Source organism: Photinus pyralis, unplaced genomic scaffold, assembly GCF_008802855.1.
Source record: "Photinus pyralis isolate 1611_PpyrPB1 unplaced genomic scaffold, Ppyr1.3 Ppyr1.4_LG1, whole genome shotgun sequence".
Classification (NCBI taxonomy): Eukaryota; Metazoa; Arthropoda; class Insecta; order Coleoptera; family Lampyridae; genus Photinus; species Photinus pyralis.
The window spans coordinates 50,650,161-50,662,752 of NW_022170249.1; the positions used below are offsets into that span (position 1 = coordinate 50,650,161).

General features: G+C 34.5%; 2 protein-coding genes across 4 annotated transcripts in view; one reads left to right on the forward strand and one right to left on the reverse strand.

The window, feature by feature from the left end:
* LOC116177615 (hemicentin-2) overlaps window positions 1-12,592 on the reverse strand; it is a 155,973-nt gene that overhangs the window by 22,349 nt on the left and 121,032 nt on the right. The gene's annotated exons all lie outside the window — the stretch shown is intronic.
* Window positions 9,380-10,881, forward strand: LOC116177636. Its single transcript, XM_031496653.1, has 2 exons — window positions 9,380-10,743; window positions 10,795-10,881. The coding sequence occupies exon 1, from the start codon at window positions 9,473-9,475 to the stop codon at window positions 10,550-10,552; it is 1,080 nt and encodes a 359-aa protein (XP_031352513.1). The 5' UTR covers window positions 9,380-9,472; the 3' UTR covers window positions 10,553-10,743; window positions 10,795-10,881.

A 12,592-nucleotide genomic window follows, 5' to 3' on the forward strand; every position in this document is an offset into this window, starting at 1 on the left:
CAGAGTAGCTGTGAACTCTTTTTTTATGTTCAGAAAGAAAAATAGAAAATAGATGGATACATACGAATATAAAAATCCTCGGTAATTTGATTCGATTTTTAACAATTACTAATATATTTTTGCAACGCTCAACGTAAGTAGAATTGACGTTTGATCACTTACTTTCCAAGTATAAGGTAACCAATAAATTTAGATAAGTGAGACGATTGCCGGAATACGTTCACCTTTTTGTTCATTCACGCAAGACAAGTATATGACCGTGCTCTCATTAGCTCCAGCGTGAACGGTATAAAAACAAGCTTGTTTTCCCCGACGCCCTGTATATATATGAAAAAAAAATTTACCGGTGGTGTCAACTTAACCACTCCTTCAACCTTATGTAAGGTAACCAAATTACTTAAATGTCTTTAGTTAAAGTAAGATATAAGTGGAAAACTTGCGTCCAGAACCCAGAAAATGATTACGGCCTACTCCTATGCATTGATGTCTTTTTTTTTCCCGAATTAGGCCTGAATTGAGATTGAGCGCAGGTAAACATAATCACAATTATTTAGCAGTAACAAAGGTGTAATTTAGAGTAACGAATTTGACAAATAGCTCGTCGCTAGGATGGTGATAGCTTCTTCAAGTAAAACGGAAAGAACTGACCTTTCGATGGCCACCGACTGGAATTCGGCGTTATGAAGGAACCGCTGGTTTGATCTACTGCGGCTTCTGATGACCCACGTTCTTAAATCAATCCCGCTTACTTTTCCGGTGCGAAGTAGGTATTGCTTGTAGTCGAGCAATTGCAAGTCCCAAGGATTACTCCCGGGTTTTAAAAAGCTAAAATTGTGGCAAATCAGGAATATGTCGTGAAAGAAAAGTGTACGTACCAGGTGGTCGGCTTAAAACGAGTAACTTTTGTGACTTTCCAAATCCCGAATAAATCGGTAGGCTTGCAAGTTCCAAAACCCAATCTTACGAAGCCAAAAGGTGACTAATTAATTATGTTATCAAAAATCTCTAAACCTAGTGACTAATTAAAATAATCTTTAAACTGATTGAACCAACAGTAATTAAGACATTGGTAAAGTCTAGTGCACCTTTCACAAAAGATAGCATTCAAGTGTAAAAATGTCCTTTAAATTGTTAGACTTATCAAATATTGTCCAAATATTTGACCCCGTTTCCCATGACCTTTTCGAAATTTGAAGAATGGACATCCGCATCTCCTGATTTCCCGCAACCCAAACAGCTGGTGAATAAAATTTTGAATTTTGAAAACTATCAACAACAAAAAATGTTACAACGTACTCAATTAACCGAATTGTTCGGTGTAATGCGCATTCTTCAAATTGCCAATCAAACTTACATAAAGTACCATCAAAGCATATCACCTGCAGTACTTAACCTGAATCAACAATGAATGGCCTTACCTGTCCAAGAAGAAACTTTGTAATGCAAAAATCTAGATGACACAACTATCGCTGATGGAGCTTGGGAGAAGAGGTCGTATCTTCCCTGTCTGGAGTAAGTATTAAACCATCATATTTATGAAATTTATGAAAAGTTCAACATGAAAATTGGAATACTTACATAATCAAACAATATTAATATACAGGGTGTCCCTAAAAGGTCTGTACAACGCGCTACCATGGGTTCTTGGTATCAAAATAGGACGATTTAACCCAACTTACCTCTATCCAAAAGTGCTTCGGTAAGGCGCTATCTACCGCCAAAGATTTAAAAAAAAATCGTTATTTTTATTTTATCGGAAAATGGTTTTGCCGATTAAAATGAAATTCGGGATGTGAATGTCTAATGTAAAAAGGGTCTTTGTGATATCATCGTTTTGATTGTAGTTGCTATGTAGGTGGTAAAATACTGACCATCCACATCTGAAGAGGTCTAAAACTTTTTAACTACTATTTTGACAGTTCTGAATTTTTAGACACTGATAGACAGTTTACTTGCAAGCATTTTTTGTCTCTTGATGAATATCGCTATCTGTGATGGTTTACGAAAAAAAAAATTTAGGCATGATGAATGACATGCACCATACATGCGATTGTTCCTCAAAAACCATAAGTGCAAGCAAGAAGACGGCCTTCAACAGCCGCAAACGTTTGATGGTTTGGTACACGACGGTTTGGAAACCTGTGAGTATACTCTCTATCGCATTGGCGACCATTTCCACGACAGTATCCAAAATACATATCAGTTAATTCTACGTTACTGTATTGAAATGCCATAGGTATTACAATTTTAACAATGAAATTTTAAGTCTTCAAGCAAAACGTAAATTGTTAAAGTTTAAGAAACAACAAACAAACGTTACGCCACTCTAAGGTTTCACAGCCATCTTCTGATTTTTTGAGGAACAATCGCATGTATGGTGCATGCCATTCATCATGCCTAAATTTTTTTTTTTCGTAAACCATCACAGATAGCGATATTCATCAAGAGACAAAAAATGCTTGCAAGTAAACTGTCTATCAGTGTCTAAAAATTCAGAACTGTCAAAATAGTAGTTAAAAAGTTTTAGACCTCTTCAGATGTGGATGGTCAGTATTTTACCACCTACATAGCAACTACAATCAAAACGATGATATCACAAAGACCCTTTTTACATTAGACATTCACATCCCGAATTTCATTTAATCGGCAAAACCATTTTCCGATAAAATAAAAATAACGATTTTTTTTTTAATCTTTGGCGGTAGATAGCGCCTTACCGAGGCACTTTTGGATAGAGGTAAGTTGGGTTAAATCGTCCTATTTTGATACCAAGAACCCCTGGTAGCGCGTTGTACAGACCTTTTAGGGACACCCTGTATAAGTAAGAGAGTTTTCAATGGATTGGTGTCGGCATGTCGTAGTTAATTTAGTGCGCTATTTATTACAAAATTTACTTATTGTTCATCTGGAACAGATTGTAAATATGCAATAAGAATTAATTAAAAAAAAAAATGAAAAGTTGTTTTATAGGCTTCAATAATTAGTTCCAAAACCAACAAATTTTTGCACATGGGTGTCAAAAACAAATACTGCATTTTGTGTAGTAGAGGACGAGATCTTCAGGACCACTCATGATTCCGGAATTGGAACAAAACTTCGATTGCAATAGAGACGGCCATAATATGTGAGGATTTCAAAAAATCCGTATTGCAGAATAATTTAATCTACGGTATACCGTAATAACCTATTGTGGACTTACAAAAAGATACAAATATACGTGACTATTTGTGCCGTTTATCCACCATAGGAAGATTTCGTAATGCTGTGAATGGGCGACACAGATACAAACTCTGCAGAAAATTACAACTCGATTGTAGCTAAGGGATTATATGCATTAAGGGCTTCGTACACTAACAAGGTGTGAAACGTGCTTTTGTTATTGTATAAAGAATTACCTATATGAACAGTCAGGTGGAAAATACATGAGCAGCTTTGTTAATCTCGAATAAAAAAATAAGCGAAGATACACGAAAAATTAGTATCTGTACTTCCGAGACTGGTGGAATCAAGTATTACAACTCGGTATTAGGAAGTTCAAAAGTCAACAAGTATGGTCCAGCTGATAAGGATTATAGTCTTGAAAATGATAGAGTTCAGTATAAATTGAAGGCCGCAGAATTTCCTAAACAGTTTTAGAGGACGCTGATAATATATCAAGACATCAGCGTGGTGCAAAATCTCAATCGAAAACCTATCTATGGACAATAGAGAGAAAGAAACGGCTTACAATCGTCATTATACAAATGGAAAATTATCACATTAGGCCAGTCAAAAATAGGGCTTACTTGGAAATAAGTCCGGAAGTTTTGAAACTTTGCAGGTTTGGATGTCCAGAACTAAAATTCACAAAATCGGTTTTTTGCAAATATCTTCAAAACTATGCGTTTTTCGAAAAGTAAAAGGAAATCGATATCGATTCTGAAGCTGAGGTAACCATTTTCCCTGTTGAAGATATGGAAATCAACGAGCAAGATCCGTCTGGCCTTTGTCAAAGATAATTTTAGTACCTAAGTGGATTAGGCCTACAGGGGAAACCACGTTAAAAAAAACGCGCCGTGTACTTTACCTCTTGGGTGGTGTCGTAACAAGTATAGCATTTTAAATCGAAATTACTTCCGGACTTATTTCCAGGTAAAAATCCCCAATGACTGGCCTACATTATACACCTATAGATATAGTGGAATTTAGACACTCATCCACACTGTAAAACGCCCACTGTACTAAGTACCGTTTGATTATTTTTCGAAATTGATGGGGTCTTAATGTTTTTATACTCTCTTCCTACATCTCTCCCTCTCCCTCTCTCTACTTTTCTCTCCCTACTCATCCTCGAAATTATAGAATTTAAAGTTAAGTGTTCATATCAAAGTATATAGCTTGCTTGCTTGCTGGTTCCCCCAAAAGGGAAGGGTTGTTCTCAGGTTAGACCAAAATTTGATTTTGAAGATTGTAAGTCATAAACGTTAGAGACCATATAATATATAAACTTAATTAAGAGAATAATTGTTTACGTTGATACAAGTGTTTCAAGTTTCCGAAATGTGCGTGTTTTATGAAATATAGAGGGGGATCGCGATAAGTGTACTACATATAAATTACACGTAAAGAGCGCCTATTTTTATATCTAGACTAAAATCTCATGTATAAAATGTTGGACGTGCCGCCTAGTTTTAAGTTTTGTCAGTAAATAAATCAATTGTTTTAATCTTGATAATGTTAGAGAAGTGTATTTCTTTCATTATAAACAAACCGCGTTTGATTAATACAAACATTTTTCCTAATGGCAAGATTCTGTTACATCAACATTGTGATTATTGCCACTTAAAGTTTTACTATGCTGGTGGGCGCAAAAAGGATTTACCAGAGATAATGGACATTAAGGGAAATACAATTTCACTTTACTGTGTAGGTCTATGGAGAGTATCAGAATACATCTAAGAGTACGTGTAGCGTATTTAAAGGCTCTCTAACAACATATATACTGATTAAGACCCGGATTTTCTGAATATTTCATGAATCTGTTGAGTGCTAAAAGGGTTTAGGTGCAGCATACTTTATAATTAATAGTGTCGTATATTTACATCTTCTACAACAAGATTTTATTATATGCGCTATGAATATTGTAGCAAAGTTTATTATTACACTCTACTCATTTGAAAGTAACGTTGACTGTCGAATATTGTAGACGAGCTTATTTGCATTGGTTTGTTTTGGTTCCGCCAGCCGCATAATTACATGCGCGAATTTACATTTATCAAATTATCTGTGCTGTAATGCTTTTCACTACGTGTGTATTTTACGTAAACTTGACATCATTTCGGCAATTTTGTTTTTACATGTGTTTTCTGAAAATCTAGCGCCATGTTCAATGATGAAAAGCAGTTTTGAAACAAAAAATTCCGACTACTTTCGAATATCTTGCAAAAATCGTTTTTATTTTTTACTGAAGTTATTAAAAAAGATATTTCAAAATAAATGACACATTATTATGACCACTTTTTTCCTTCTACAAGATGCTACTTTTAGATTTTAAGTTTGAGGTCTCCAGTAATCATCAACTTTGTTTTTTTGTTGTAGAAGTCATTTTTACTTTTTGTGCCAAGTGATACGAGATTTTGATTTCAAAAATGTAAACATCACTATCTTTTAATCAGAAATAGCAATATTAATTCGTAAAAACGCAAGAAACTACGTACAAACACTACCCAATACAAACTTTTCTAGCCAAACCAGAAGATATTTTAACAATATTAAAAAAATTGTGATGATTTTTGAAATCAGAAAAAAATTCTCTATCAAATGGCAGGCACAAAAAGTAAAAAATTAGTTCCATAAGAAACAACAATGTTGATGATGGTTAACCGAAGACGAAACGTCGTATTTAAAATTTAAAACTAGCATCTTTGTAGAGGGAAAAAAGTGGCCATAATGTATCATTTATTTTGAAAAATTTTGTTAAATAACCAGTAAAAAATAAAAACGATTTTGCAAAATTTCGTTTTTTTTCCGGACATCTCCGAAAGTAGTCGGAATTTTTGCAGTTTCTGCAGAAGTCAGAACGCGTTTACTAATACCATTAATCGTATCATGTCGTGATCTTCACCCAGCACTCCTGAGACAAGAGAGGCTATGATAACCCAAATATCGATAGGAGCAAGGAAAAAGTGGCACACAGACAGATATACCCAAACGGACGCACATCGAAGTTCTAAAAGATGAATCATTTAAAAGAGTTCTAAGAACAGCGGAGGGCAGGGCACCCGATTATTTTTCTTGTAGGGCTAGAAGACGGGCTTGCTCTATTTCTGAAGGAGATGAACGGAACAAAAAATGGAGATTGGTGGTGTTGACAACATTTCGATAAAAGCCCTCAAGCGGCGATATGTGAAACTATCAAAACTTTAAATATTATAATATTTGTAGCCGAAGGATCACTCTTTTCGATTAACCCGAGTTTGTTAAAATCGGCTCAACCGTTTCGAAGATACAACCTTTGAATACCCCCCACCACTTCATTGTTAAGAGATACAGCAATAATTGTCAAACAAAAAAGGTTCAAATTATCTAGTCCAGGAAATATTTCATTTTAGGATGCAAAATTCAGGGTAGTTCTGGACATAGGCTTGTATTATGTTTTCTGTCTGTCTGAAAATGGGTGGGGAAAAGTTGGAGGTTCAGGGTTGGTGGAGGGAGAGCGAACACGAACGCCGTGGGTTGTTAAGCGAAGTGCGCCTGAATCGCCAATGAGCATACTTCAACGCACGGCAGCGCCCCCTACGTGCGTAGTACGTAACCATGTTTTAGGACGTTTTTGGATGCATTCTATATTACATTTAAAAATTTGTAGGTATTTTATTCGTGAAACCACAAAATAAAAACGATTTCTTAACATATTTTTTTCTTATTTTCAAGATTTTGGAGGGTTGCGGAGGGAATTTTTGGTGGGAAGTTAAAAATTTGGATTCAGCAACCTAAAAAACATAAAGTAAGCATATTTCCAGAACTACCATTAATTTTGCAAGCTAAGGTCCTCATATGTTCTTTATTGCCTGAACTATATCGTCGACTTCAAGACCGGGCATTTTTTTGTTAGGTTAATATAGCGGAATTGACAGAAACATAACTTTTTTAGATTCCAGATTGCAGTTACGCCCCCTAGCGGCCATTTCACAGGTTTTTCTCGTGGCCGTTTTATTAATAACTTTTCTTACCGCAAGCCTCTACAATGGACAGGTTCCCAGATACAGTACCTCGCATTCTTATTTGGCCACTCTGTACACAACGAATTTCGTGGAATTCTCTCCATTTTCGTTGTCCTACCAAGAATTGCATTGGAATTTTTTTTTTTCGAATTTAAAAAAACTAATTTTATATTTGTGATTTTCATGTTCAAAAGCCACCAGATGCCCAATTTCGTCGAAATCAGAATTTTTTTCGCGCCCTTTCGTGATAAGAATGTTGAACACATTTTTGCAAAATCAGAAAGGGCATTCAAAGACGTGCCACCAGTTTTTCTAATTCTTATGGTTGCCGAGAAAAAAATTAAGCAAATTTCACCACTTTTGTGAGGGTGGCTCCCAAACGAAACACATTGGACCCTCGGTTTATTTGGAAAAAGTGCTTGTTTTGATCCCCGCTACCACCCAACAGTGGCTTGAAAACAAAAGCATTCGTTGAACAGACTGAGAGTGGCTTTTAAAGGGTGGTTCATAGCATACGATTAGAATCAAAAAGATTCCTGCACCTGAAGACGTTTCAAAAATGATTTTTTTCATAAAAATGGACCCGGTACCTTTTATGCGTCTATCGGAAAGTTGCGATTCACTGCAACTTAACTTGTTTAATTTAATTAATTAATTCTAATTATTTATTGCCCTACAGGCGTATCGTCCAATTCTAATACACAATAGAATCTATAGTAGTGTACAGTGTAATCTATACTAAACAAAAAAAGTTCCAAATTAATAAAAATAGATCCTAACATGCAATTAATGACAAAACAAACAAATATTTGCAGGTCATTGAAAATTAGAAACGTCAATTATTAATTGTCAATACCTACTAAATCACAAGATTGGCCTTATTTCGTATAGTTTCTGGAACTTCTTGCTCATTCACGATGAATTGAATTATTTAAAATTACGTTTGACGTTTGGATGGTTTCAATCACATTAACAAATTCGAACCACGCATACTCGATCAAACATAATGAATTATTTTGTAAACGAATTTTGAAGAAGAAAACTATTTGTAAAACATAAAACTGTGTATGTACCACGGGCATAAACTGATGTTTATACTCTCGGGCGACTAAAAAGCTCTCGGGCCATAGACCCTCGAGCTTTTTAACTCGTCGCCCTCGAGAATATAAACATCACTATTATGCCCTTAATACATAAATAACTATTACATCATCACCTATAGGTCTGAAGCTGACGGTTTGTTCTAAGACACTGAATAAGTGAGTAAGATGTGATTTATATAGAACTGATAGGCTTTGTCGTGTTAATTAATAAAATCAAGTATAATAAAAACCTATAATGTTATTATTTTCTATGGGCTATCGATTTCGCCTTATAGGGCTTCATCAGGCCGTAGCTGAAGCAAAAAAGAAGAACAAATCTTAAATCTAGGCCACAAATTCGCACCACATCCTAATTGTTACTCACCTCATCTCATTTCCATAGATATTGAAGCTCCACTAAAACATCTTCCAGCATACAACCACGCCAAAGAAAACGTCATTAAAATCCTGAACAAAAAGGTTAGTAAATCACAATACACTCCTAACACTACCTATAAAAACATTACACACACTATAAAAACTTTACAACAAAAAATCAAAACCCACAACCTCACAGTTACATGCGCTGACAAAAACGCAGGTTTGGTAATTATCGAAACCAAAGACTACATATCAAAAACGGAACAATTCTTTTCAGATAATAACATCAACACAATAAAACACAATCCAATCAATAAATATATAGAAATCACAAACAAAATATTACTTGAATCACAACACACATTACATAAATTCACAAACACACCATACACAATAAAAAACAGAAACCCAAAAATTCCGATCCTTTACAGTTTAATTAAATTACACAAACAAGATAAACCAATCCGCCCAATTACAGCATCAACAAACTCACCCATACACAACTTAGCTAAACTACTAAACAACATCATGATACATAAATTTAAATACAAATCCACACAATCCATAAAAAACTCCAATCAACTCATTCAAGAAATTAACAAACTACAACTCCAACACAAAACATTCACAATGATATCTTTCGACATTGTAAACTTGTACACTAATATTCCTAAAACAGAAACACTACAGATACTCTCAGATTTGTTATATGATAACGATGATTTCAGAAAAAACTACAACCTCGATCCAATCGACATCAATATTCTACTAAAATTATTTCAACATGTCACAAACTTAAATTTCTTCATGTTTAACAATAAAACTTACAAAATGGAAGACGGTCTACCTATGGGAAATCCCATAAGTGGACTATTAGCAAACATCTTTATTGATCACCTTGAACTTCGAATTAAAAATCTACCAAATTTCAAACATGTTACCACCTGGTTAAGATATGTAGACGACATATTTGTCATTTGGACTGGGACAATAGAACAACTTCATCACTTCCACACAACTATTAACAATATTTCAGACATAAAATTTACATTAGAAACAGAATCAAATAACACACTTAACTTTCTAGACATCACTCTATATAACAATAACAACCACATATCATACAATATATACAGGAAACCAACTACCACTGATGTTATAATACCCTACAACTCCTATCACTCACCTAACATAAAAATGGCCGCCTTCAACTTCCTCTTTAATAGACTACTAAACACCCCCCTAAACCCATTAGATTTTCATAACGAATACAACACGATCCTTCAAATAGCTCAAAATAACAACTACAAACCTACCCTCATTAATAACATTTTTAAAAGAATCAAATACAAACATTTGCTCAAAAACATATATCCACATCATAAATACAGCAATAAATACATAACCATCCCATACTACAAACACATACATACACACCTACAAAAAGCACTAAACCCCTACAACATCACCCTCACTAACACCACACACCCTACATTACAAAAGATTCTAACCAACTACAAACCAAAGGAACCACATTATTTACAATCAGGAATATACAAAATCACATGTAACGATTGCAACTGCATATATATAGGACAAACCACAAGAAAATTTCTAACAAGATTCACCGAACACAACAAAAACAAACCACATTCAGCCATAGGTACCCACATAAATAACACAAAACACACAATATCAATAGACAATACAAAAATTCTACACAAAACCAACAATTACAAGAAATTAACAATACTAGAACACTATGAAATTCACAAAGCGTTACAAGATCCTAATTTCAAATTAATAAATGACATAACTGAATTCAATGATAATCATCTGTATAAATACGTTGCCCATTCACATAACACGCCACTGCCTCATACATAACCTCACATACTGATACACACACACTGCACTTAATACATGTAAGTAATTAATTTATTTCTGTTATATGATTTACTATCCTTTAATTCAATTTCAGCGCTCACACAGACACATACATCATTCAATTTTATATAAAAATATGGACATTTACATCATACATTTCCATCTTGTTAAAAAACGTAATTCAGTAGACGGTAAGATAAATTGTTAAAAATTCACGCGTTCACCATATATATGTATTTCAGCTACGGCCTGATGAAGCCCTATAAGGCGAAATCGATAGCCCATAGAAAATAATAACATTATAGGTTTTTATTATACTTGATTTTATTAATTAAGTGAGTAAGAGTACGATATGGTAAAGCTAGCTCAAGATTAGCCCAAAACGATAACGTGAAAAGATTTCTATCGAAAAAATGTTAATAATCGCCTTTGTCACTTTGTTACCGAATAGGTAAAAGTTTGTGGCGCCCTATCTTTTCATATAATTAACTTTTTCATTTTGAGCCCATTTTCCTCCCAACGACATTTATGCTTCTGATAAATTTTTTTTTTTTCACAATTCTATTAAGCCCGTTCAGCCAAATTTGGCTATTTCAAGGCTTGTAGCACAGGTATTAATCTTTCACTGTTTTAAGCACTATGTGTTTATATTCACTATTCGTTACTGTTTATTAATTATTTACTGTTTATCCACTATCTCCATCCGATAAGTAAATATCCTGTGGTAATCTTCGTTTCAGGCGGGTATGTAGGTTTTTTATTCCTAGATTATAGTGTTCACAGGCTGGGCTTATGCGTAGTTTAGTGTTGTATTGTTTATACAGCGTTTTAATAAAAGCATTTACGAGCGGTATCCCGGTTTCTCGGTGGATTTGCACATTCCTGACGTACCATGGAGCGTTTACGATAATTCTAAGCACTCGGTTTTGAAAAACTTGAATTTTATTCAGTTGCGTGCCGCTTGCATTACCCCATATTGGGCAACCGTATGTGAGGACAGGTCTTATAATTGCCTTGTATATTAGGGTGCCACATTCGATTTTTAGTGGTGAGTTTTTAACACTCTTCAAATATATTCCGAAATCACATAGATATGTTGAAAATTATTTAAATCCGTTAGAAATTTAATTATAATGCTTAGGGCGGTAGGATTTCTAACAGACTGTTTCGGACATCGCTGTCAAGAATGAACGAAAATTGTTCTTGTTCTAAATCGGTATTAGCATAATTTGTCATTTCAGCAACTACATTAAATTTAACATCGTCATTTCGGATTTTGACATACTGCGCCTATACTAAAGCTGCATTTGCTACCTATAGATCCGTTAAAACTATTATGATTTTCTTGTAATTATCAAAATATTCCGTGATAAATTGATATTTTTCCTTGTGATATATTACATAACTGTCACGAATTTTATTTGGAATTATGAGTTTCTTATTCAGTTCTTTCGAAACAAAAAGTATTAGATAAGTAATGGTCTGTATAAAGCTGTCTACTTTTTTGCAATATGAGACAACCGCGTTGAATGACACCGTCCAGGGAATTTGGCTGGGATCTCGGATAAGCGGTATCGAACCGTAAGGATGGCACGAAAAAGGTACACCCACTCATTCACCAAAAATGTTATATACGAACCAAAATATTCTACTCGCTTTAACCTTTCCATATTCGAAATCTAGCAGCCCCCTCGGATGCTTTCTTATAAAATGAAATGTATATTTTGTATTCAAGGTGCATACTGTATTTGCGCACAACACGTAGGGTGTTTGTTTTTGTTAGACTGACAGGTATCCCGACATATACTTTTATCTTATCAACTTTTTCTGTTCTCGTAATGTTTGGATAGAATCCCAAAAGTCTCACATTTAAATGACTTTCGAAAAGTTGACAAAGTTTATCAGGTATAGTTTTACATGTTGTAAATCTCACTCGATGCATAGAATCAGTATAAAATCCCCTCGTTCTTTACAAATTATACGCTTTGACGAAATCTATATTCAGAGAGGAAAAAACTTGGCCAAGATTCAGCTAGAATA

Bases quoted from the DNA above. Each gene is read 5' to 3' on its own strand.
- LOC116177636 (XM_031496653.1), top strand. From the start codon at position 9,473: ATGTTTAACAATAAAACTTACAAAATGGAAGACGGTCTACCTATGGGA.